Here is a 26,976-nt window from a genome sequence, read left to right as displayed (position 1 = left end):
CTGAAAAAGTGTGTGCGAGCAAGGAGGCCTACAAACCTGACTCAGTTACACCAGCTCTGTCAGGAGGAATGGGCCAAAATTCACCCAACTTATTGTGGGAAACTTGTGGAAGGCTACCAGAAACATTTGACCCAAGTTAAACAATTTAAAGGCAATGCTACCAAATACTAATTGAGTGTATGTAAACTTCTGACCCACTGGGAATGTGATGAAGGAAACAAAAGCTGAAATAAATCATTCTCTCTACTATTATTCTGACTTTTCACATTCTTAAAATAAAGTGGTGATCCTAACTGACCTAAGGCAGGGAATTTTTACTCTGAATAAATGTCAAGAATTGTGAAACTGAGTTCAAATGTATTTGGCTAAGGTGTATGTAAACTTCTGACTTCAACTGTACACTAATCTTCTAACATTACCATTGGTTGAAGAACTGAATGTGGCAATTTTCAAACCATTTTTATTATGATTAATAAATACCTTCCTAAACCTAAATAATTTACAAGAGCAGAGTAATTTTTAATCTACCAATTGGTGCTGAAATGGAGAAGAACATGCATATATTTAGATGGCTTCCTTTCATTTATCCCTAATATTCTGAAGCCGTTCTCTCGATATATTATAGTGTCTGTCTACAAAATTCTAACTAAAAGGTACACTGTCTTTAAAGGGATGGCTTAAGATAAATGTAATGAAACCCTATTGAATTAAAACTCCACGAAAAAATCTGTTGGCCAGCAAGTGGGAGGATTTTCAGGAGTTTAATTAAATTTATTCTGAGCATGAAAATAAAAAAGTGCATAGGATAGGCGTACATTTTCTAAGTCTTAATCAACCCCTTACTGATGGTGTCTAGGGTTACTGTCATAGAGCTCCACATTTAATTCCCTCATCAGAGAGATGCTTCACAACATAGAATTAAAGTGTAATCCAACAGCGAGACCCTTGTACACTGTTAGAACAGAGTAGCCTACATTTCAGTAGGGTAACAGTGAATGGCAGCCATACTATTGCTGAGAGATCTTTCATTGGTTGACAATACAGTATCAATATGTAGGGCTTAAAGCACAATAGAATCTTAAACCGAATACAAAAACACATTCACTCAAATAATATCCTAAATTATTTATTTTATTGTGACACAACATTGGAAAAATCAAGTAAACCCAGTTTCTCTGTAGTGCTTTGAGTGCAACATTCATTGAACATTTCCTTGAACATCCATGTAATGGGTTGTTGGAGAAGTCTTATTTGAGTCAAATCAACACCCACTAGAACCATGCCCCAGACCTCTTACACACAAGTCTTTGAAAAGTCCAAGCAATAACAGGGAAACATATTCCACACAAAGCCTGCCCTGATCCAGAGTATTTCATTGTAAGACAAGCTTTCATAATGTTCATACATGCTGTCCATTTTCTATAAATAACAAGTCAAAAGAGTTTAATGAATTGTATAGGGGACACTTTGGAGTCTGTTTACAACCAGCTGACAAAAGCTAAAATAAATATTTTGTTTTGAGAAATGATGTGCGAGAGCTTTTAGACTGCATTAATACTTAGATAGGGGGAAAAAAAAAATCACCAGCCGTTCATCTCTGCTAACAACCAAACATTATACACTGCTCAAAAAAATAAAGGGAACACTAAAATAACACATCCTAGATCTGAATGAAGGAAATAATCTTATTAAATACTTTTTTCTTTACATAGTTGTATGTGCTGACAACAAAATCACACAAAAATGATCAATGGAAATCAAATTGATCAACCCATGGAGGTCTGGATTTGGGTCACACTCAAAATTAAAGTGGAATCCACACTACAGGCTGATCCAACTAAGATCCAACTAAGGATCTCATCTCGGTACCTAATGGCATTCAGGCTACCTCTGGCAAGCACATGGGGGGCTGTGCGGCCCCTCAAAGAAATGCCACCCCACACCATGACTGACCCATCGCCAAACTGGTCATGCTGGAGAATGATGCAGGCAGCAGAACGTTCTCCACGGCGTCTCCAGACTGTCACGTCTGTGACATGTGCTCAGTGTGAACCTGCTTTCATCTGTGAAGAGCACAGGGCGCCAGTGGCGAATTTGCCAATCTTGGTGTTCTCTGGCAAATAAAATGCCAAACGTCCTGCACGGTGTTGGGCTGTAAGCACAACCCCTACCTGTGGACGTCGGGCCCTCATACCACCCTCATGGAGTCTGTTTCTGACCATTTGAGCAGACACATGCACATTTGTGGCCTTGCTGGAGGTCATTTTGCAGGGCTTTGGCAGTGCTCCTCCTTGCACAAAGGCGGAGGTAGCGGCCCTGCTGCTGGGTTGTTGCCCTCATACGGCCTCCTCCACGTCTCCTGATGTACTGGCCTGTCTCCTGGTAGCGCCTCCATGCTCTGGACACTACGCTGACAGACACAGCAAACCTTCTTGCCACAGCTCGCATTGATGTCCCATCCCGGATGAGCTGCACTACCTGAGCCACTTGTGTGAGTTGTGGACTCCGTCTCATGCTACCACTAGAGTGAAAGCACCGCCAGCATTCAAAAGTGACCAAAACATCAGCCAGGAAGCATAGGAACTGAGAAGTGGTCTGTGGTTATCACCTGCAGAACCACTCCTTTATTGGGGGGGGGGTCTTGCTAATTGCCTATCATTTCCACCTGTTGTCTATTCCATTTGCACAACAGCATGTGAAATTTATTTTCAATCAGTGTTGCATCCGAAGTGGACAGTTTGATTTCACAGAAGTGTGATTGACTTGGAGTTACATTGTGTTGTTTAAGTGTTCCCTTTATTTTTTTGAGCAGTGTATGATTATTTTTGCCAGTAACAACAGTATCAACCTCTTGAAGAAAACTGTCAGAATTCACGTATTTTCATGTGTGAGAATTATATGGTTCAACCATCTCAATGGCTCAGCTGCTTCAAGAGCAAGGCATGAGATCATGGTGGCTGTCATCTGTGAAAGTAGAACAGCGGCAGTCTTCCTCTCACATGCATTTAGATTGGATGGAAACCTAGCAACTCTGTTCAATTGGAGACAGATTTTATGCGCTTTTCCCACCAAACTGACTTGTTGCGGATCAAAATCAGTGCATGATGACGTAGTGCACACAATGTATTTTTTTCACAAAAGTTTACATGTTCCAAATAAAATCTAAAGTTCAATGTGTTTGCATCACATTTTCAACTCCACTGATAGTTTTGTCACAAAAACTGTTGAGTTCAATAGCAAGATGTACCTACTCTAGTCTTGGCAAGTGCGCTCTAGCCAACAGCTTGCAGATACAGTGCGAATAGGCTAGTCTATATGATATGATTATTACGGATAAAGGCGAGAATATTTGTTGGTCAAACTGCAGTCAAGCATCATGTCACCAGATTATTTATTGGAAAGGAGCATCAAGCTCAACATTGTGCACTTTTACCAGCCTGTGAAGTTCATCATTTATTTAATCTGCAGCCTAATAAACTACATGGTTTCCAGAGTCGTAGTGGAAGAACCACACACACACCATATAATTGCGTGACTCCAAGTTTACGTCAATATGATGGTTATTCTATCAATATCTGCGCATAAGGGCGTTTCCACCATTTCTCGCATAATTCATTTTAAAGACAAAAAGATCCCACCATGTCGAACAAACAAATGATCTGTCGGCATTTATAAAACTGTACCGAAGATTCCTGTTTCCATCACAGCTGTTTTATTAAAATATGGTATGACTTATCTTGCATAAAAACTGGATGGAAACGTGGTTATAGATCAACATTACAACTATGACATCACTTGGTGGTCCTCACATTAGTCCAACAAGACCTCCAGGGTGTGAGTGAGAGGCTAATGGGAAATGAAAAAGAAAACACTATCATGAAGAGAATGTTGAATAGCAAAGCACATTGTGTACAGTACCTGAACTACAAATATATAATGATTCATCACAGACTTACAATCTATATGATTCAGTCTAATAACTCCAAGATTAAAATGGAAATAAAATAAGCATGTAGCATTCTTATCAATTCTCTGTAATACAAAATACCATAATTCAAATTACACCATATAAAACAGACACAAATAAATATAATAAAAAAACAATCCCACTGTGGGTAATGCCATGGCCTTTTGATGCTAGAGTGCCATGATAATAATTGCATGAAATGTTAATGTTCCACACCAAGAGCTATATTTCAATCCAAACACCTGACAACCCACAACGCAGAAAATAACTAAATAAATTCAGTAATAGCTTACACAATAACTTATACAGTTGTCACAGCACCATTGTTGAATAATTTAGGGTTGTATTGACCTTTAAGGAATCTAGCTAAACTCTGCTATTACAAATATTAAATACATTGCCAATGCAAAATAATAAAATAACAGCTTCTCTACCAAGTGACTGACTGGGTTTATATTTGATATTTTGCAACAGTTGTCACTGTTTTTCCAAGTACTAGTGAGGCACAAACAAAAACATTTTAATTAATATTGTCATTGATGTGTGAAATCAAACATGTATCTTGGCACAATGGCCCTGGAAAAAGATTTCTGTTGTAGTACTATCTAGCCATGCCATGACAATAGTGCCACAAGTCAGAACTGAAAAAGCAAGGCATTTCCAGGCATCTCCAACTTTGGTATTAAGAAAGTTCTGCTCCATTAGTGTCAACAAACTGAACAAATGCTACATTACTGAGCAACAAGACTTCAACAAACAATCACCCACTGTGTTTTGAGTTTAGTGTGAAGACTCAAAACTGAGCTTAAAAATGTCCCTAAAACAATTGTAGAGGATATTTTGTATGAGATCAGAACCTTACAGTAGATTAGCCTGTGAGCTGACAGCTGTAGTAGTAATACTGAACGGGTAAGACCGAACCCCAGGGTCTGCAGAATCTCGCTGGACCAAGTGAGGTAGAGGATCGTACAGACACAGATGTGACGGCATGGGAGTGGTGGTTGTGAGGTAAGGGGGTGGTGAGAGGAGGAAGAGTGCTCTGACTCACACCTCTCCAAAGTTGGTGTGGCCCGTCTCCTTGGCATGTTCCCGGGCCTCCTTCTGTCCTACTAGGCCTGTCTGACACACCATACAGCGTAAGGCAAAGCGGTTGATGTCCGTAAACTGCCGCTTCCTTCGCGCCTCATCTGCTAGCTCCAGGGCCTGGGCCAGGATGATGTCATCTGTGGTGGAGAAGATGGTCTGGGGCGGCGTGTCGGAACTAGGCGTTTCTTTCTGCAGTGGGTCGTAGTGGATGCCGTCGTAGATGAGCAGCACACGTTTGTGGTAGCCAGCGTCCTCACCAAATCTATCCACACGCACTGTCTGCGTGTCCACTACACAGATCTCACACTGGTAGAATTTGGACAGGATGGACACCTCTATAGCTCCGCCCCAGGTGTCGTCACGTCGGATCCAGGTGCAGTACTCCTCGTTGGTCTTTCCCAAAACCGCCTCAGAGTAAGCCGTTGGGTCACTCGACACGATCTGGGCGATGAGGCCTCGCATCTCGGGGGCACACGCTGGGTCGTATACCCCACCCTCCACCACATAGGAGACACTGGTGAACAGACAGGAGTTGTCTGCTGGAACGACCCTTCTGGCCAGCACAGGGGGAGACTCCAGACGGGGTCCCTTGGTTACAGCTGAATTGGTTGTCTGGGTCTTCATCTTGTTCTTCTCTTCCTCCTCAACAATGAGAGTGTCTCCTGCAACACAGTCATTTTCTTAATCAAATACAGCCATGACACTGCATGGTGAAGTGTATCCAGCTGTGTAAAAGTCACAAGTGATTGATTCAAGTGAGAAGAGACAGACAACATAGCCTACCTGATTTGATGGGGTAGTCCTTGAGGTGAGCATCTCCGTTTCGGAGGTCCAAGCTAGAGGGAGGGTAACCAACCATGATCTTCTGTACATCACAGGGGATACCAGTCAGCTCCTCTACCTTGCTCTTCAGCTCCTGCACACAGGACTGATGGGTCAGGCCCTGCATAATGTGGCTCCCATTTTTGGTTTTGCAACGCAGACGCAACATCCTGGGGTCCTTAATCTGTGGGAATAAAACACCATTCAACAAAGGAACATCACAGGCGTGTATGCTACATACAACTTAAGAAGTGAATGCTAGTTTATTCACGCCAAGGAACCTTGTAGCAAGAAATTACTTTAATTTCTAATGGAAAAATAATATGTTTGAAGTCAGCATGCTGATGACACTTTGATGGGGCTAATCTGCCAATCACAGCAGTGCAAGCAAAACAACTAACTGCAACTATTTATTTGTTCTGCAACTCCAAAATCTTTTTCACCTCCCGAGTGGCGCTGAATTGCAGTGCTAGGGGGTCACTACAGACCCGGGTTCGATCCCAACAGGCCGTGATCGGGAGTCCCATAGGACAGCGCACAACTGGCCCAGCATCGTCCGGCGTTGTGCCGAAAAGCTCCTCCCTGCCAGAACCCTCCCCTCCCTCGCGTGAATGTGCACACACACGTCATTGCTGCAAATTGCTTGCTAGTTGAGATTTTTGATCACGTTAGGCTGCATTTCCCTTTATTTTTCATGGTGGTTTGATCGCAGGGGAGACACTAGTAATGTCTGCAGTTTTCGGGTTTGGCTATTTGTTTCAAGTGTATTAGTCTAGAAAGAAAATTATTTGCCAAAATTCGTCATCTCTCCCATGTCTTATTCGACTAGTAGTTGGTCTGAAATGTTATTGCTTGCCTACATTTTACTCCCTTCTCTGTTTAGGAAATTAGAAGGGGGGGGTCAGCAAGGCCATTTTCTTGCCTGTCGAACCCCCCCCAATCTATCTTGGGACTGCAAGGCCTGGCACTTTTCAGAATAATTTTGATCCTATCCTGTCTGATGTGTGCCACAGGAAGTATTAGACTCTAGTCACAAAAAGAAGTGGTTATTTCAGCAATACTAGTTTTCAGAGCCCTCTACTGTTCTCTATACCCATCCCATTGTGCTTTTCCACATTTTTTCCCCCACTTAAAAAAAAAGAAAAAAAGTGTACTCTGGGCAAAAAAAAGTTCAAATATAAAAGTCAACATGAGTGCATATCCATAATCACAGTAAACTGTTATAATAATAGAAAAAAACTATGTATAATATAATAAACAAAACTAAGACTGAATGTGCCTCCATGAAGAATCCTCTCCCCAATAGGTCCCTTCACCCTCAATAGGACAGCCCCAGCACCTCCACCATCCCCATCAACCTCCCCCCACCCCTCAACCACAAAACACAATAATGATAATAATAACTGAAAAAAAAAAAAATATATATATATATATATATATCTCACTCACTCACTACATAAACATATTCACAGGACACTCAACTTATCTCTTTTCCTACATCAGATATGCAGGTGACATTTCCACCAGGATGACAGCACATAATCAGAAAAACGGAGATGCTCTTCATCCGAGGGACTGCCTGCCCATTCTCAGATGTTAGATAATCCGAGATGATCACTTCATTTACATTCCAGCCCTAACCTGAACGTTCTGCTTCTTCCTCCACACCATCCAGCGATGACCCCAAGATGCTAAGTCGGGCGGCAGCGTAGCCTAGTGGTTAGAGCGTTGGACTAGTAACCGAAAGGTTGCGAGTTCAAACCCCCGAGCTGACAAGGTACAAATCTGTCGTTCTGCCCCTGAACAGGCAGTTAACCCACTGTTCCCAGGCCGTCATTGAAAATAAGAATGTGTTCTTAACTGACTTGCCTGGTTAAATAAAGGTTAAATATATATATATTTTTTAAAGTCAGAGCCTTGTCAGCTCCAGATTTGACTACTTCAACTCACATCCTGCTGGAATCCCTGCATTCTCAGATTCCCCTCTGTTATTAATCTCTATATTGTAATCAATAAAAAGTGTTTCAAAATGCTGTACTTTTATTAACATATTATGTTCAGATCACACCTGAGAAGGGGTGTAATATATCCAGATGGGCGTGTGGTACCCTTCCTCACCCATGGCAAAAAGATGTTACTTCTTGTGGGGTCTTTACTTATACTCTCATACTTACTTTCAAGGCAATGTACAATGAACCTACTGAAAGAATAAGAATAAGACTAAAAGGCTAAACAGAACTGTCAAATTATATTATAGCTGTGTTGTATACTTAAAATCTTAAGTGTTAGAATCTTAAGTGTGACAATTTTGTTGAGGAAAACAACTGAAATGTCCAATTGTTTTCCCCAGTTTGCGGTGTTCTGAAGGAGGAGTCGATTTGCCTTTTCAAATACGGACAAAGATGTTAACATCACGAGAGAAGAAATAGCTGTCACTCTCCTCAAACACTGGTATGTTCAATTTCTAATTTAATAAAAAAAACATTGATATTGATCTTTCAAGGTTAACTTTGATCCAACTTCTGCCTAGATGGACAGAAGTTGGATCAAAGTTTAAAAAACACATAACTCTAACAATTCCCTTGTTCCCTGTTTGCTCAAGATTTATAGACGACTTGACATTATGTTTTGCTAGATAACCCGAGCCACTCCTGTGGGGAGGTGGACAATAATGAGGAAGACACTAACTTGGTAATTGCTTATTAGTACTTATACAAATTCTTACTCCTAAAAATGTGGCTTTGGAATTGAACATTTCTAGAGGTAGCATCATCTGCTTTGTCTGATAATAAATGAAATAATTGTATTTAATGTTTTAAATATATTTAACATTTTTCATCATTAATTTCAGATTGGTTGTGCCCACGATGGTTCCACCAGTCCTGTATGAAAACCACCTCATCATTGTAGGATTATGTCTGCGCTGCGTGTCAGGACTAGGTTAGGCTTGAGTTCCAGGCGACGGTATCACCTGGAAAACGTTCCATAAAAAGTGGACTAAATGTTCAGTCGAGCGGTTGCAGCTTTCCAATATTTGTTTGTTATTTGTCTTTTTTAGGGGGGGCTTTTCGGCACAACACCTGTTTAGGGGAGAGTTTCGCCGGGGGAGAGGACTTTACAAGTAGGCAGTCATTGTAAATAATAATTTGTTCTTAAATGACTTGCCTAGTTAAGTAATGCTTAAAAACAAATAACATAGCATTTCTGTGCTAGCGTTTAGCATGTTGTCACTTTCCTCTTCTGCTATCTACAATACGAGACGAGCTGGTTTCAGTGAAACTGTCTAGCAAATGAGCAATGCGATTGATTAACGTTAATTGATGTTGAGTGTTAGCTAGTTTGACAACTAGGTTAGCTAGCTAGCCAAGTGTTCTGCTAGCAAAGGGCTAACGTTAGCTGGCTAAACTGTTATGGTACTTTATACTAACGAGATTGCAGCCTCACTTTACATAACTATCTACGTATTTTACCTATTTAATTAGTAATTGAACCATTATTTATTTGCTTACCTGATGAAAATTGTACCCCTGCCTCGGACAATAAATATCAACCGACAGTCTCTGATGTGTAGAACGTCACAAATGTCAGCGTGTTATTATTCGTAACGTCGTTGCCACACACATGACGTATACACAAGCTTTGTTTCCTTTTGGCTCGAAGGGGGGATAGATCCACTCAATTGATGGATCCAGTCTCTTTTAAAATTAAATGTTAACTTTTGTGACATTAAAGCCTCATATAGTGTACATCCTAATAATGCAAGTGAAATTGCATGAGCTAACTTTATATTGTAGCAGACACTTATCCAAACAATTTATAGGAGCGATTAGGGTTAAGTGCCCTGCTCAAGGCAGATTTTTCACCTAATCAGTTCAGGGATAAAAAAAAAACTGCGAGCTTTCGGTTACTGGCTCTTATCTGCTAGGCTACCTGCCGATTGTGTGCATAGTGCTTATTAATGGTTCTCTTGAGCGTACAGAGAGTAGGCAAATTAACTTGAAACATGCCACCCCCTCCTTTCCCAAAACTCACACAGAAAAATTAGACATAAATTACACCTGTTTTACATATTTAATGACTCTTTAATACAGTTACATCTTAAATACAATTCAACTATGCTAAACGAGCTAATTGACGCAATGAAGTCCATATCAACAGGCAACATTTTACTTGACAACATTCACGAGAATAATACTGCAGCCGGGTATTGAGCACAGTACATTCTTGAGCTGAGCAGGCTATCCTTGGAAAACGTATCAAATATATAGTCACAACTCTTGACATTTCTTTGGAACCTTCTTGTGTATGATTATACACAGATTAAGCACAGAACAGATTACTTTTCAGTAAGGCTTTCAACATGCCCCAAAAGGCACAGGCAAAAAAAATCATAAATAATTGTGACACTGTAGTTCAGAGTCATTGGAATAATTGGGTGTGCGTAATAGCATAACTTTTATCTAAATTAAAAGGATATTGTGTGCCCCTACTGACTAGTGGCTTTTGGTGCAAATTGCCAGAAATCTCATTACTTTATGCAGGTTATTAATGAAAACATTCAACACAAACCAACTCAAAACACAGCAGAATGCCAAACACATTCATACAAATGGCAACATCTCAATATCTAATATACAGCCATTGTACAGTCTTCTGTTATTCTACATATAAATATCCTATTAAGAATGTGATGAGAAAAACATCTTATCACACCACGACTATGTCAAATATTTCCTTCAAGTATCTCAGAGCATCTGTTAAAATATGGGGTATTTGCACAGTTTTGGTTTCAGTGGTAATGGCTAACAAGATACATTTATTAATAGTCACATGTCTGTAATAATTGGTTAAAAGGTAAGGTTCCCAAATAAGCTTTGAGTTGCTTAAAAATATACTAGTGTAAAACATTTTCTCAACCATGAATATAATCAAAGGGACAATTCAGAGAGAATTTCATAAGAAAGGTATTGAAGCTACACTATGATAATTAGGACCGTAGTACTTTTCTTATTCCATGTTTACATATTTCTGTTACTCCTTTATGTTATCTGAAGACAGAGTAAGTAATTGACAGATAAATACATTCATTTACGTGACAACTTCCCTTTTAAGAGCACTGGACTAACTTCTAATCTAAAATATATACAGTATATTCTTATTGTAAATGGTTCCACACAAACCATATATGACCACAATATCAAATTATCCTACTATGTTTTTCTGTGTTCATGTCATGTGATGGCTAATATGGATATATCTGATTATTGGCAAAAATGCTTTATGCTGCAGTAGTGGGAAAGGATGTCATGATACCATAACATGCTGCCACATATATTCAACAAGACATAAAGAGTCTCTGATACACAAAAGACAATGTTTGATCTCTATTGGCATACATAAAAATACATGTTATAGTTGTGCCACCAGTGGTTTCAGATATTTGGCATGCAGGGAAATTATTATCTGATGTGGAAGGCCATAGGGACATGGAGAATAGGATTAGCAGAACTTCAGTGTCACAGGGATAGACTGAGGCACCAGCTGAACTTGAAGGTGACTTCATAGTCACTCAGAAGCGGACACAGCCACTAGTTTCTTCTGGGCTGTCATAGTCGATTCCTTCACACAGGGAGTCCTTGAAACAGAAACAGACACGATTAATATTCTCAGTCGATGGCTAACATGAGTCCAAACACTCTGACCAATTATTGTCTTGAAGACAGGTCTTACATTACTACTAGTGTTTTGCCTCAGAGAGACCAATGAAAAGAAACATCCCTGCTAGGGAATTTTTTTCTCCTGATACACCATCATCATTATAAAACAATGAGGGAACGAAATTATTAGTACTATTAGTAGTGAAGTGTATGTCCTTGCACTGAAATTATGATGAAGCATCATACTGTATGATATCAGTTTAAGATGGTATACATGCCTCCCGGGTGGCGCAGTGGTTAAGGGCGCTGTACTGCAGTGCCAGCTGTACCACCACGACCAAGCTCTGTCGTAACCAGCCGTGACCGGGAGGTCTGTGGGGCAATGCACAATTGGCAACGCACGTCGTCTGGGTTAGGGAGGGTTTGGCCGGTAGGGAAATCCTTGTCTCATCGCGCACCAGCGACTCCCGTGGCGGGCCAGGCGCAGAGCGCGCTAACCAAGGTTGCCGACACATTGGTGCGGCTGGCTTCCGGGTTGGATAGCGCTGTGTTAAGAAGCAGTGCGGCTTGGTTGGGTTGTGTATCGGAGGACGCATGACTTTCAACCTTCGTCTCTCCCGAGCCCGTACGGGAGTTGTAGCGATGAGACAAGATAGTGGCTACTAAACTATTGGATACCACGAAATTGGGGAGGAAAAAGGGGTAAAAAAAATAAATAAATAAAAATATGCTATACATACCCCATTGTCTTATTGAGATGACATCTCATGTGAATAAGTGAAAACAGAAATAAAATTGGTGGAGTTCTGCGGGAATTTTTCTTAAATACTCACAGATAACTATTCGAGGCTGTGACGACACAGAAAGGGAAGAGATAGAAATGGGGAGACTAGCTGAAGCACTGAACTCACAACAAAGCGAAGCGAACCAACACATTCGGATCACAACAGCAACGTTGAATATGCATCTCAAAACATCAACATGTCTATTTACGACCCTTGTATGGCATTGATCTCTGACGCTAATTGTTGTTCAGTGCATGTTTCTCCTAAGATCACCATATGACTAATGTATAACACCTGGTTACTGGAAAACTTTTGAACTGTGTATCATCTGGAATGGTACTTAAGTGATCTATTCATAAGATGTAAATGAGTAGAAGTTAGTGGTGCAGTTTATTTAGGACAGGCATAGTGCTGTGCATATTCAAGATGGAGACACAGCCCATGAAGAAAAGGGGAGGCCATGTAAAGACAAACAGCTGATGTTGGGGGAGAGACAGACATAATATAAAGAGGGGAAGCCACCAACAAGACCATAGCATCAGGGAGACGTCCACTCTGTTTTTGTTACAGAGTCTGAATTATCAAGGGGATTTAAGGGTGATGGGATGCTAAGGATAAAGAAGGGATTGGCTTGGGTGGAAGGAGACTGAGTTGAATTATGAGTGATTAATTAAGAGGGCACCATCCATTTCTGACACTAACTTGGCTTTGCTGCAGCACCCCCTCTGGCATCTCGGGGAACTGCAGGGCCGATGGGGTGGGGCGTTGGGGGAGCCAGGGACGGTTGCCGGCACTGTAGAGCCTGGGTCGCTTGAACTGGTCGTGACTGGACAGGGGGGTGTAACTATTCCGCCGGATGGGAGCTGGGTCCCTCGAGACCTTATCCTGGTTGGAGATGGGGAAACACCAGGTGCATTAAAGAAAGAGACCCGGGAACACACAGCGTGACTGGGACAATTCTCCAAAACACAGCAATCAAACAATCGTTCTCCTTGACCAACCACTACAATAGGACTTTTGCTATGGAATATGAAAAAGTTGATTCTGCATAGTTAAACCGATTCCACTTAATTCTGTTCCTCTCAAATATTGTCTATGGCATCTCACTAATAGCTCAGACACACCGGTAGCATTGTGAAACGTTTGCATGCCGACTACTTAGCACTTCTGAACAGTGTCGGCAGTCTCTCTTTTTGTGTTCACACAGCAAAGACCTTGAAGTCGTCAGCCACTCAGCCTTAGTCCAAAACAGAAGGTGGCAGTAGCGTTATTTGGAAATGCATGTTGTTTTATGGTCTACAGTCACGACGAGTTCAAGCGGCCCAATATTAGCTAGCTATATAGCTAGTGGCGCTAATGTTACTATTGTTTTAGACAGCCCTTGTTGATATAGCTAGATGGCCACAGCTAGATAACTCACTAGCAAGATGACAAATTAACAATTTAATTCAATCTCCATGGTCACTACAGCCCATAGATACATTTTTTGCTAACTGGCTAATGTTATGGTTAGCATTATTCGCTAGCTAGCGAGATGTTGTGTTCGCTAGGTAAAGTTAAGACACTGCATTGACTCTCAGCAGCCAGCTACAGGCAGCTGCTTCATGGAAAATAATCCATTGTGATTTAACTATCATTTTACTAGCTACAGTGGCCAGATTGGTAAACTATTTAGTGTTGTGTGCATTGTGCTACACTTACCACCCCATTTGTTTCATATGAAGTGTGTGTAACTGCCTTGTCAGTTAGCAAGCTAACGTTATCTAGCTAGCTAACTAATAAGCTAGTGCAAACCTAAAAAAATATGTAAAGACTTGCTCTAGAATTTTTATTTATTTTGCAGCTTTATTGTTGTAGTGGTGTCTGTGTTCGCAAGCAGGGAAAGGTGATCAGTCATAGCTTCGTACAAGTTAAATATAAAGTCACACTAACTACTCATTTATCCAGACATAGCTTGAGCTAGTTTGGTTAAAGAGGTTCCGTGAAGCATGTGATATGTGAGCAGTACAGAGCAGGGATGACAAAAAGGAGCAAAGCCTTGCCACTGAGGATAACATGCAATGTTACTTACAAGTGGGCGGTCGCGATGTGTGTTCACTGCCTCCACGTTAAGGTAAAACATTTCCACTTTACAGCCTGGGGATAGTTGCAGAGATAAATTCATGTTACCCATTCCTAATTGTCAAACTAAACTCAGCAAAAAAAGAAACGTCCCCTTTTCAAGGCCCTGTCTTTCAAAGATAATTCGTAAAAATCCAAATAACTTCACAGATTTTCATTATAAAGGGTTTAAACACTGTTTCCCATGCGTGTTCAATGAACCATAAACAATTAATGAACATGCACCTGTGGAATGGTTGTTCAGACACTAACAGCTTATAGATGGTAGGCTATTAAGGTCATAGTTATGAAAACTTAGGACACTAAAGAGGCCTTTCTACTGACTCTGAAAAACACCAAAATAAAGATGCCCAGGGTCCCTGCTCATCTGCGTGAATGTGCCTTAGGCATGCTGCAAGGAGGCATGAGGACTGCAGATGTGGCCAGGGCAATAAATTTGCAATGGCCGTACTATGAGACGCCTAAGACAGCGCTACAGCGAGACAGGACGGACAGCTGATCGTCCTCGCAGTGGCAGACCACATGAAACAACACCTGCACAGGATCGGTACAGCCGAACATCACACCTGCGGGACAGGTACAGAATGGAGACTACAACTGCCCGATTTACACCAGGAATGCACAATCCCTCCATCAGTGCTCAAACTGTCTGCGAGAGGCTGAACTGAGGGCTTGTAAGCCTGTTGTAAGGCAGGTCCTCACCAGACATCACCGGCAACAATGTTGCCTATGGGCACAAACCCACCGTCGCTGGACGAGACAGGACTGGCAAAAAGTGCTCTTCACTGACGAGTCTCGGTTTTGTCTCACCAGGGGTGATGGTCGGATTTGCGTTTATCGTCGAAGGAATGAGCGTTACACCGAGGCCTGTACTCTGGAGCGGAATCAATTTGGAGGTGGGGGGGTCCGTCATGGTCTGGGGTGGTGTGTGACAGCATCATCGGACTGAGCTTGTTGTCATTGTAGGCAATCTCAACGCTGTGCATTACAGGAAATACATCCTCCTCCCTCATGTGGTACCCTTTCTGCAGGCTCATCCAGCATGACAATGCCACCAGCCATACTGCTCGTTCTGTTCGTGATTTCCTGCAAGACAAGAATGTCAGTGTTTTGCCATGGCCAGCAAAGAGCCCGGATCTCGACCTGTTGGATTGGAGGGTGAGGGCTAGGGCCATTCCCCCCAGAAATGTCCGGGAACTTGCAGGTGCCTTGATGGAAGAGTGGGGTAACATCTCACAGCAAGATCTGGCAAATCTGGTGCAGTCCATGAGGAGGAGATGCACTGCAGTACCTAATGCAGCCGGTGGCCACACCAGATACTGACTGTTACTTTTGTTTTGACCCCCCCCCCCCCCCCCTCCCCTTTGTTCAGGGACACAATTCAATTTCTGTTAGTCACATGTCTATGGAACTTGTTCAGTCTATGTCTCAGTTGCAGTATTTTGTTATGTTCATACAATATTTACAAAATAAATGCCGTTGACAGTGAGAGGACGTTTCTTTTTTTGCTGAGTTTACTAGTGGTGATAGAAGAATTCCATCAGATGTGTACATAACACAATGTAATTGTCAATTTATTCACAGTCTTACCATAGGCAACAGGGCTGAGCTTGAGCACTGTGTGCAGTGGACATTTCAGGTAGGGTAGGTCATCTACGAAATACATAGTTAAAAAAAAAAGTATCAATGACTTCTGGTGTTTGTGACACTGTCAGCAAGTGTGTACTGTATGGTGTGTGCTCACCCACCTGCACTCTTGTCCAGGAAGTAGGCTAGCAGGCAGCGCATGACAGCCTGGTGACAGATGACCAGCACATTGCCTTGTCTCTCTAGCTCCATGATGACAGGCTCTAACCTCTGCACTAGGTCCTGGTAGGACTACAGGTGGGGAGAAGGGACACACTGAGCTTTAGCTATCCCTAACAAGATAAGGGCTCCATATTGTGGTAAGGGGGTAGGACTTTACCTCTCCTCCTTGGTAGCGGTAGTGGTACTTGTCTTGGTCCCTCAGGGCAAACTCCTCTGGGAAGGAGTTCTGGATCATATCATACGTCATCTCCTCACAAACACCCTAACAGATGGGATCATACGTCATCTCCTCACAAACACCCTAACAGATGGGATCATACGTCATCTCCTCACAAACACCCTAACAGATGGGATCATACGTCATCTCCTCACAAACACCCTAACAGATGGGATCATACGTCATCTCCTCACAAACACCCTAACAGATGGGATCATACGTCATCTCCTCACAAACACCCTAACAGATGGGATCATACGTCATCTCCTCACAAACACCCTAACAGATGGGATCATACGTCATCTCCTCACAAACACCCTAACAGATGGGATCATACGTCATCTACTCACAAACACCCTAACAGATGGGATCATACGTCATCTACTCACAAACACCCTAACAGATGGGATCATACGTCATCTCCTCACAAACACCCTAACAGATGGGATCATACATCATCTCCTCACAAACACCCTAACAGATGGGATCATACGTCATCTACTCACAAACACCCTAACAGATGGGATCATACGTCATCTCCTCACAAACACCCTAACAGATGGGATCATACGTCATCTCCTCACAAACACCCTAACAGATGGGATCATACGTCATCTACTCACAAACACCCTAACAGATGGGATCATACGTCATCTCCTCACAAACACCCTAACAGATGGGATCATACATCATCTCCTCACAAACACCCTAACAGATGGGATCATACGTCATCTCCTCACAAACACCCTAACAGATGGGATCATACGTCATCTCCTCACAAACACCCTAACAGATGGGATCATACGTCATCTCCTCACAAACACCCTAACAGATGGGATCATACGTCATCTCCTCACAAACACCCTAACAGATGGGATCATACGTCATCTACTCACAAACACCCTAACAGATGGGATCATACGTCATCTCCTCACAAACACCCTAACAGATGGGATCATACGTCATCTCCTCACAAACACCCTAACAGATGGGATCATACGTCATCTCCTCACAAACACCCTAACAGATGGGATCATACGTCATCTACTCACAAACACCCTAACAGATGGGATCATACGTCATCTCCTCACAAACACCCTAACAGATGGGATCATACGTCATCTCCTCACAAACACCCTAACAGATGGGATCATACGTCATCTCCTCACAAACACCCTAACAGATGGGATCATACGTCATCTCCTCACAAACACCCTAACAGATGGGATCATACGTCATCTCCTCACAAACACCCTAACAGATGGGATCATACGTCATCTCCTCACAAACACCCTAACAGATGGGATCATACGTCATCTCCTCACAAACACCCTAACAGATGGGATCATACGTCATCTACTCACAAACACCCTAACAGATGGGATCATACGTCATCTCCTCACAAACACCCTAACAGATGGGATCATACGTCATCTCCTCACAAACACCCTAACAGATGGGATCATACGTCATCTACTCACAAACACCTAACAGATGGGATCATACGTCATCTCCTCACAAACACCCTAACAGATGGGATCATACGTCATCTCCTCACAAACACCCTAACAGATGGGATCATACGTCATCTACTCACAAACACCCTAACAGATGGGATCATACGTCATCTACTCACAAACACCTAACAGATGGGATCATACGTCATCTACTCACAAACACCCTAACAGATGGGATCATACGTCATCTCCTCACAAACACCCTAACAGATGGGATCATACGTCATCTACTCACAAACACCCTAACAGATGGGATCATACGTCATCTACTCACAAACACCCTAACAGATGGGATCATACGTCATCTACTCACAAACACCCTAACAGATGGGATCATACGTCATCTACTCACAAACACCCTAACAGATGGGATCATACGTCATCTCCTCACAAACACCCTAACAGATGGGATCATACGTCATCTCCTCACAAACACCCTAACAGATGGGATCATACGTCATCTCCTCACAAACACCCTAACAGATGGGATCATACGTCATCTCCTCACAAACACCCTAACAGATGGGATCATACGTCATCTCCTCACAAACACCCTAACAGATGGGATCATACGTCATCTCCTCACAAACACCCTAACAGATGGGATCATACATCATCTCCTCACAAACACCCTAACAGATGGGATCATACGTCATCTACTCACAAACACCCTAACAGATGGGATCATACGTCATCTCCTCACAAACACCCTAACAGATGGGATCATACGTCATCTCCTCACAAACACCCTAACAGATGGGATCATACGTCATCTCCTCACAAACACCCTAACAGATGGGATCATACGTCATCTCCTCACAAACACCCTAACAGATGGGATCATACGTCATCTCCTCACAAACACCCTAACAGATGGGATCATACGTCATCTCCTCACAAACACCCTAACAGATGGGATCATACATCATCTCCTCACAAACACCCTAACAGATGGGATCATACGTCATCTCCTCACAAACACCCTAACAGATGGGATCATACGTCATCTCCTCACAAACACCCTAACAGATGGGATCATACGTCATCTCCTCACAAACACCCTAACAGATGGGATCATACGTCATCTCCTCACAAACACCCTAACAGATGGGATCATACATCATCTCCTCACAAACACCCTAACAGATGGGATCATACGTCATCTCCTCACAAACACCCTAACAGATGGGATCATACATCATCTCCTCACAAACACCCTAACAGATGGGATCATACGTCATCTCCTCACAAACACCCTAACAGATGGGATCATACGTCATCTCCTCACAAACACCCTAACAGATGGGATCATACGTCATCTCCTCACAAACACCCTAACAGATGGGATCATACGTCATCTCCTCACAAACACCCTAACAGATGGGATCATACGTCATCTCCTCACAAACACCCTAACAGATGGGATCATACATCATCTCCTCACAAACACCCTAACAGATGGGATCATACGTCATCTCCTCACAAACACCCTAACAGATGGGATCATACGTCATCTCCTCACAAACACCCTAACAGATGGGATCATACGTCATCTCCTCACAAACACCCTAACAGATGGGATCATACGTCATCTCCTCACAAACACCCTAACAGATGGGATCATACGTCATCTCCTCACAAACACCCTAACAGATGGGATCATACGTCATCTCCTCACAAACACCCTAACAGATGGGATCATACGTCATCTCCTCACAAACACCCTAACAGATGGGATCATACGTCATCTACTCACAAACACCCTAACAGATGGGATCATACGTCATCTCCTCACAAACACCCTAACAGATGGGATCATACGTCATCTCCTCACAAACACCCTAACAGATGGGATCATACGTCATCTCCTCACAAACACCCTAACAGATGGGATCATACGTCATCTCCTCACAAACACCCTAACAGATGGGAAAGAGAGAACTCTGGAAAATGTGCCTTGGCAGTTGAGTTGCCAGATAATGATCAATCATTACTTATTATTCAAACAATGAATAGAACAAGTCCTTTATCAAAGATCAAATTCATTTTAATCACAAATGGTGTCTACCTAAATTAAACCATCATGTTATTCATTACTTTAGACCAGTGATAAATCAGAGGGAAAGTCAGTACTGACAGCATCTATCTCGTTGAGGATCTTCCACTGTTCATAGGGCACAATCAGCTCCTCAGCAGTCTGGATGGTACGTCTCAGCTGGCTTGTCCACACCTTCAGGTCCGACAGTTTGTGGTCCTCGATGAAGCCGCGCAAGGCATGGGCAAACTGGACCAGAAAGGGCAAAGAGAGATTGGTGTCAATAACAGGCCCATCTATCAGGGGACTTCTTACTGTACATGATCATGGTAAACATGCTATTAACTATTTAAGAGTACATGACCAGATTACCAGTGTTTCCTCAAAGTACAGGAGCTTTAATTAGTCTTTTCCATTAGCTGTTCAACTAGGTCTAAATAGAAATCGGTAGGATCCACTGACTCAAAGACAAAGGTCAGTATTATGCCTGACTGCTCAATAGAGATTGATAGAGGCTTCTACTTGCCAAAAGGCCGTATTAGCATTAGCACACTGAGGGCTTTCATCATTTTAATGTAGTCAACAGGGTGGGCCTTCCAACTTCATTGGCTGATCCCTCCTGGTTACCCTGTTGGAGTCACGTCCAACTGAGTCATTAGGAGGGATCAGCCAATCGTGAAGAAGAAAATTGACTACTTCAAAATGGAGATGGCCTCAATAGTGCTGCCCATGCTATCACAGATGCTATAATGGTACAGGTACAAAGATGAATCCTCTATCTCTATGGACTGGTCTCTCTGCACTAGGCCTAACTGTCATGGCAGACAGGACACATACCCGTTTTCCCCCTGGGGAGAGCTCCGAGTCGCCTCCGATACGGCCCTCCGTGTTATGATTGCTCTCTCCATGCCGGCACAGGTAGAGCGAGTGAGAGTGCACTTGAATGTTCATGAGGTAGTACACTATCCTACTCTGGATGTAGTCTTGCACCCGGTTCACCAGGAAGCGCCGGCCCACATTCTCCACCTTGATAAAGGATAGGTCCCTACGGGAGACACAGTAACACAATTGTCTGTAAGTATTCTGTCTCCATCTGGTGGCATTCATCTGACCTTGCAGCAAATGTACAGCAATTCTCAAGAACTACAAACGTTAATGCCTATTAGGTATAACACATGATGATCGGTATGGACAGTTGCCTCTAATTGAAGCAATGTCCTATTCAATTGCAACACACTGAGACAGACAATATGCTTTGGTCATTCTTACTTGTCATACTCATCGGGATCCAAAGGTTGGTATGTAACCTTATAGCACTCTATGCGTTTGAGAAAGTCATCCATTACTCTCTCTCTGTGCCTCTCTGGGTAGTCTGGACTGGACACCTTCACCTCCTGTTTAGAGATATGACACATTAGAATGTGTGCAAAGAAAAAAGAAAGTTGTGACATGACAAGGATATAGTCAGTGTATAAATAGGTTAGTTTTGACCCTGGCCTGGGGTCATAGTAAAGCATTACAATCCCACATGGCGACATCGGAACATACCAGAATATTAGCAGCAATGACTTCTGGGTCATCACACACAGACTCCACAAAGAACACCTGTTGGAAAGAAAGCAGCTCAGACTGCGCCACTAAAATATACTGCCTCACCACAGGGCTGGATGCAGTGTCGTTACACAGAGTAACGTTATATGGAGATACAAACACAAAAATTGACAATTTAGCACATTTTTACCTTGAATGCATTCTCTTTCCCAAAATCAAGAATGAGGTCTCTCCTCTCCCTTGTTGTGTTTGTTGCATCAAATACCTAATCAAAGCAAACATCCCAAAATGGGTGGATAAATATATTGAACAGACAAAAAGGAATCTAAAGGAAAGAGTAGATGCCTTACAGCGATTTGTCCTGCTTCTTCAGTTAGATATCCTTTCACATCCTCAAGGGCTACCAGAGCACACTGTCTGTGGGAGAGGAGAGGGAAATACAATGACAGTAGTCTTAATTTGCATCAAAGGGCTCAACAGTGGATCTGCAGAAAAGGGGGCAGGTATGCATTCCAACCTCAGATAATATATCTATATTGTTTTTTATACTCAATCATAAAGGCCCCTGTATCATTTTGTGTTTGATTCTATGGTGAGCAGTCCAGTAGAACAAAATGTTACTGTATACCTATCTTTCTTCTGTATAGACATCTGAATAGTAACACTGACAGAACAGTGAGGGAACATACCGATGCAACATTTTGTAAGAGTGAGTGCGTGCCAGAAATATATTTAGATCAGCATTCTGTGATGTTGTCAAGAGCAGTAAAGCCATTTACAGGTCCATAAAGGGCAATTCAGATGTGTCTCATTAAGTGATTATTCTGGATCAAGTTTAGTGCTTGCTTAGAAAACTTTCAGCTAGTTGGAAAATAGTAATCCGTCACAAATTACTATGAAAACTAAGCAAATGTCCATTTGAATCCCACAACTGGTGTGTGTGTGTGTGTACACACACATTCTATTAATATAATATGGGTCTTTTGTACACTGAATATCTGCTTGCACAGCAGTGTGTTGGTTCAGAAACTCACTAGCCATTGACGCAGCAGCCAGAGCTGCAAAGTACACCTGTGAAATCATGCATGAGATAACCTGGTGTGCTGCTGGAGTAATAAGATTGACTCAGATCTGACCATGTTGATGGAAACAATACTTGATTTAATTACCGTTTTTTCCTAGCATGGTACGATTGATAGAAAACTTTGTCTGTCATATGTGAACTTAAGTTCTAAGCAAATAAAAATGAAAAATGTGCCATCAAAACAGTGTGCATGGCAAATTGTGAATGTTTTCTCAGTTTGGAATCTGCATGAATAAAACAAACGTAACTTACTTCCTTATTTCCATGGCTTCCTTGTTGTCGTGTCTGAAGAAGTCGTAGGACTTGTAAGCTTTGACAGCCTCTCGGCGGTAAACACCCAAGTTAAACACTACAAAATTAACAAAATGGCACCAACAACAGAGTTATGACTCGCTTATATTAGTGTCTACATGGTTTATTAAGTTAGGGTTGTCTCCTGTTATAGAAATGGGACTGGTTCAAAGTAGGATCCTATTCAACATGGGGCGTCTCAGTTCTCAGGAGCTTTACATTTTCATTAAAAATGTGACATTTACCTAATAATGAAGGAATTTACTTTGTAGGACGCAATACACTGGTGATTTAAATTTGACTGAAGTGCTTATTAAAAGTTCTAACACCAGAGTGTTCCACCATCAATAGTCTGTCATAATGGAAGACTTAAAGGTACATGTTTAATGTTTTCATAAGTGATGTTGTAGGGGCTGTCTTCTCCCACTCACCTTTGGTTGGCACCCCTATCCAGTTGAGGTATCGTGTCAGTTTCTTAGACATGTAGGTCTTTCCCCTAGCAGGTAGGCCGATCATTACAATCACTGTGGGAGAGTTTGTCATGTAGGATGCCCATGCTGAACAGAAAGACAGACAGACATACATACTATAGTGCATTAGCATCAGGCTAACTCAAATACTACTGTATACTGTATACCTACCTACAAGTGATACACAGGCCTGACAAAATTATATACAGTCGATAAGGCAAAACAATTTAACTATCAAATTTGTTGGTTGGTATGATCAATCATCATTGGATACATTTCTTATCCTTGATTTCCCATGTACTGTATACTTAGATGAAAAGGGATATGTCAAAGTCATATAAATTACACCCGCAACAGGACTGCAGATAAACTGAATACTGTATGGAATATGGGCTCATTATAAACAGATTTCAACATAATCTGCATGATAAAAATATAATGTGGAATGAGAATGAATAATTTGCCCAAAATATGCACAACGGAATAATTTTCAGAGAAGACTAATCCCTCTCAAAATATTATAAACACAGTTGTATTTCTTTTAAACTAATTTTCTTGTTAATGTGTGCTTCAGCAAAATAAAAGTGTTTTCAATGCATAGGGAAAGCTTTACATCATAACTAGCAACATTTTTGGAGATGAAGCCAAAACAAAATAACACCTGTAGACTCATATGCCAGTCAAAACGGCCTGAAGCAAGCATCCAGACTGCAGCGGAATTGTTGCCGTCTTGCCTATGGTCCTGCCTGCGCAAAGCTCTCCTGCATTGAAGATGTTGCTCTGGGAGGCTTATCATTGGGCTACTTACAGCATTTCTTCTCATTTACTCTGAGCTCTGTTTTCTTGGCTTCAGCAGTGTTCTCCAAGCTAGCCTCTCTCTGAATAGTTGCGGACATGGTGGAGTTGTGTCCTTGTTGTGCCAGGTTCCCAAAGGCTCTAGAAGGGCATGGCCCCAGACAATCTGAAACACAAGGTTGATTTATTCTAGCAGTAGGTCTAGGCCTATGTAATATTACATTTTTATTTAGATTTCCTGAATAAGAATGGGTAATTTATCCACAATCTGAAAAATATTCAAGTAAATTGATGTTGATATAAAATACATACAATGGTATGTGGACACACCTTCAAATTAGTGCATTCGGCTATTTCAGACACAATCGTTGCTGACAGGTGTATAACATCTATAACACACAGCCATGCAATCTCCATAGACAAACATTCACAGTAGAATGGCCTTAGTGAAGCGCTCAGTGACTTTCAACATGGCAACATCATAGGGTGCCACCTTTCCAACAAGTCAGTTTGTCAAATTTCTGCCATGCTAGAGCTTCTCCAGTCAACTGTAAGTGCTGTTATTTGAAGCGGAAAGTGGTCTAGGAGCAACAACGGCTCAGCCACAAAGTGGTAGGCCACACAAGTTCACAGAATGTTACTGCCGAGTACTGAAGCACGTAGCGCGTAACAAATCGTCTGTCCTCGGTTGCAACACTCACTACGAGTTTCAAACTGCCTCTGGAAGCAACATCAGCACAAGAATGGTTAGTCGGGAGCTTCATGAAATGGGTTTTCATGGCCGAGCAGCTACACACAAGCCTGAAATCACCACGTGCAATGTCAAGCGTCAGCTGGAGCGGTGTAAAGTTCGCTGCCATTGGACTCTGGAGCAGCGGAAATGCGTTCTCTGGAGTGATGAATCACGCGTCACCATCTGGCAGTCCGACGGACACATCTGGGTTTTGGCGGATGCCAGGAGAACACTACCTGCCCCCGTGCATACTACGAACTGTAAAGTTTGGTGGATGAGGACTAATGGTCTGGGGCTGTTTTTCATGGTTTGCCTAGGCCCCTAAGTTCCAGTGAAGGGAAATCTTAACGCTACAGCATACAATGACATTCTAGATGATTCGGTGATTCCAAATTTGTGGCAACAGTTTGGGGAAGGCCCTTTCCTGTTCCAGCATGACAATGCCCCTGTGCACAAAGCGAGGTCCATACAGAAATGGTTTGTCCGAGCCAGGCCTAATCTCCCAACAACAGTGCCCGACTTCACTAATGCTCGTGGTAGAATGGAAGCAAGTCCCGGCAGAAATGTTCCAACATCTAGTGGAAAGCCTTCCCAGAAGAGTGGAGGCTGTTAAAGCAGCAAAGGGGGCACCAACTCCATATTAATGCCCATGACTTTGCAATGAGATGTTCAATGGGCAGGTGTCCACATACTTTTTGTCATGTTGTGTATATAGGACACACTAAATGCACTTAAAATCCCATTTCATTAAGTATTAGGATTCTGATGAATGTTCTAGTGAATTAGAAAGTAATGGCATGACTTAACATTTGCTGTAACATAATTAGACTACTTTTATATTAGGTTGGATACAGCTTCGTTTTCTGTCAAAGGCCTTCAAGCATATTGCAACACAGCAAAGTGAGGGACTGCCATTTCATCCTCACTGCCACCATGTATTGCGCGGCCATATCCGCTCATCAAAAGAGCACTCACAAAAACCGGGAATGACAAAATGATGCCAAAGCCATTTACCTCAGTAGGCAATATTATTATGCGACGACACTACTGCAGTCCAATCGGACAGTCTCGAGCCAGTTTCACTTGTCTGTGCCGGGAACACTGATAATAGACGCATTGGTAGTTTCCATGGAGATAGTTAGAGGGCGCAACATCTTATTTGTCCGATTATTGCGTCTATGAGAGCATGGGCAGCACCATTGAGGCCATCTCCATTTTCTACTAGTTGGTAAACAAACTGAAAGGGTGCATACTGCCACCCGGAGTGTGTTGTTTGAACAGGTATAAAGCCAAGGTTGGCGATGTACTGCCACCTGCCATTATGCAATGTTTGCTCACAAGTATAATTAATTGGTCCCGAGTATAACCCACCTAATGACCTGGATGGAATTATGTGATCCTTCCTTAACCCATAGGATGTCCCACCCAGTTGACTACTTCAAAATGGTGAATGTCCTCAATGGCGCTGCCCATGCTAAAATGGCATTTTGGCCACTAGAGTCCTCTATCTGGCTCTATGGTTGTTTCACATCTAAATAGCATAGGCTACTTACTGTACACTCTCAAAAACTATTGCAATTTACCTGCAATATGAGAGCCGATGAGGGAATTAGAACATTGATCTGACGCCCAATCCGCACGTTCTGCCATCTCTGACTCTGAGGTTTTTGTCCCACTCCAGTCGGAGGAGGAACTATTAAGTCCTGTTGTGTGCTACTCTGTCCTTGTGCTGAGGTTGGTGGCGCGGGCCCGGTTGATGTCCTCCAAGCCAGAAAGGCATGAGGTGTGCCATTTGCGTCACAATTTCTTTACCGTAATCTTCATAATATTATGATTTATGATGCGCATATAATGTATATTCATTCAAGTAAATTTACCTTAACAGAAAATTACTCAAGTATAAGTCACCCAGTAAAATACTACTCGAGTAAAAGTCTAAAAGTATTTGGTTTTAAATATACTTAAGTTTCAAAAGTAAATGTAATTGCTAAAATATGCTTAAGTATCAAAAGTAAACGTAGAATTCATTAAAACGG

The 26,976-nt window shown here is 42.2% G+C and overlaps 2 protein-coding genes and 1 long non-coding RNA gene across 6 annotated transcripts; 1 reads left to right on the top strand and 2 right to left on the bottom strand.

Moving 5' to 3' along the window:
• Positions 1-3,145: 3,145 nt before the first annotated feature.
• LOC118388467 (ubiquitin thioesterase OTU1) lies at positions 3,146-9,778 on the bottom strand. The gene is made up of 3 exons (XM_035777571.2): positions 9,385-9,778; positions 5,837-6,059; positions 3,146-5,715 (listed from the first exon to the last, which is right to left on the bottom strand). The coding sequence occupies exons 2-3, from the start codon at positions 6,042-6,044 to the stop codon at positions 5,012-5,014; spliced, it is 912 nt and encodes a 303-aa protein (XP_035633464.1). The 5' UTR covers positions 6,045-6,059; positions 9,385-9,778; the 3' UTR covers positions 3,146-5,011.
• LOC118388468 (uncharacterized) lies at positions 7,294-9,374 on the top strand. The gene is made up of 3 exons (XR_004826567.2): positions 7,294-8,326; positions 8,511-8,566; positions 8,727-9,374. It is a non-coding gene; the product is annotated as an uncharacterized LOC118388468 (long non-coding RNA).
• A 149-nt stretch (positions 9,779-9,927) lies between the features above and the next one.
• LOC118388466 (6-phosphofructo-2-kinase/fructose-2,6-bisphosphatase 2-like) lies at positions 9,928-26,715 on the bottom strand. Of its 4 annotated transcripts, none has more exons than XM_052526780.1 (16): positions 26,524-26,715; positions 24,221-24,373; positions 23,374-23,466; positions 22,904-23,000; positions 21,918-21,984; positions 21,758-21,832; positions 21,565-21,621; positions 21,286-21,410; positions 20,854-21,061; positions 20,119-20,265; positions 16,405-16,509; positions 16,187-16,316; positions 16,029-16,091; positions 14,389-14,453; positions 13,020-13,202; positions 9,928-11,510 (listed from the first exon to the last, which is right to left on the bottom strand). In XM_052526780.1, exons 1-16 carry the CDS (start codon positions 26,588-26,590, stop codon positions 11,445-11,447), a joined length of 1,701 nt encoding a protein of 566 aa, XP_052382740.1. In that variant the 5' UTR covers positions 26,591-26,715; the 3' UTR covers positions 9,928-11,444. The 4 variants fall into 4 exon arrangements, with proteins under 4 accessions (XP_052382740.1, XP_052382739.1, XP_052382741.1 ...); XM_052526779.1 differs by having other exon boundaries at positions 23,374-23,499; positions 26,524-26,714; XM_052526781.1 differs by lacking the exon at positions 26,524-26,715 and adding an exon at positions 25,955-26,164 and having other exon boundaries at positions 23,374-23,499.
• Between the last annotated feature and the right edge of the window lie 261 nt (positions 26,716-26,976).

The sequence above is a fragment of the Oncorhynchus keta genome, chromosome 10 (assembly GCF_023373465.1).
Source record: "Oncorhynchus keta strain PuntledgeMale-10-30-2019 chromosome 10, Oket_V2, whole genome shotgun sequence".
Classification (NCBI taxonomy): Eukaryota; Metazoa; Chordata; class Actinopteri; order Salmoniformes; family Salmonidae; genus Oncorhynchus; species Oncorhynchus keta.
Note: the sequence above shows the minus strand (reverse complement) of the source record. Positions and strands in the feature narration are given on the sequence as shown.

Coding starts and splice junctions, on each gene's coding strand:
- LOC118388467 (XM_035777571.2), bottom strand. CDS start 6,044: ATGTTGCGTCTGCGTTGCAAAACCAAAAATGGGAGCCACATTATGCAG. Junction 5,716..5,836: donor GGACTACCCCATCAAATCAG/GTAGGCTATGTT, acceptor ACTGTGTTGCAG/GAGACACTCTCATTGTTGAG.
- LOC118388466 (XM_052526779.1), bottom strand. CDS start 26,590: ATGGCAGAACGTGCGGATTGGGCGTCAGATCAATGTTCTAATTCCCTC. Junction 21,411..21,564: donor TCATTGCTGCTAATATTCTG/GTATGTTCCGAT, acceptor ATCTCTAAACAG/GAGGTGAAGGTGTCCAGTCC. Junction 21,062..21,285: donor GATCCCGATGAGTATGACAA/GTAAGAATGACC, acceptor TGTCTCCCGTAG/GGACCTATCCTTTATCAAGG.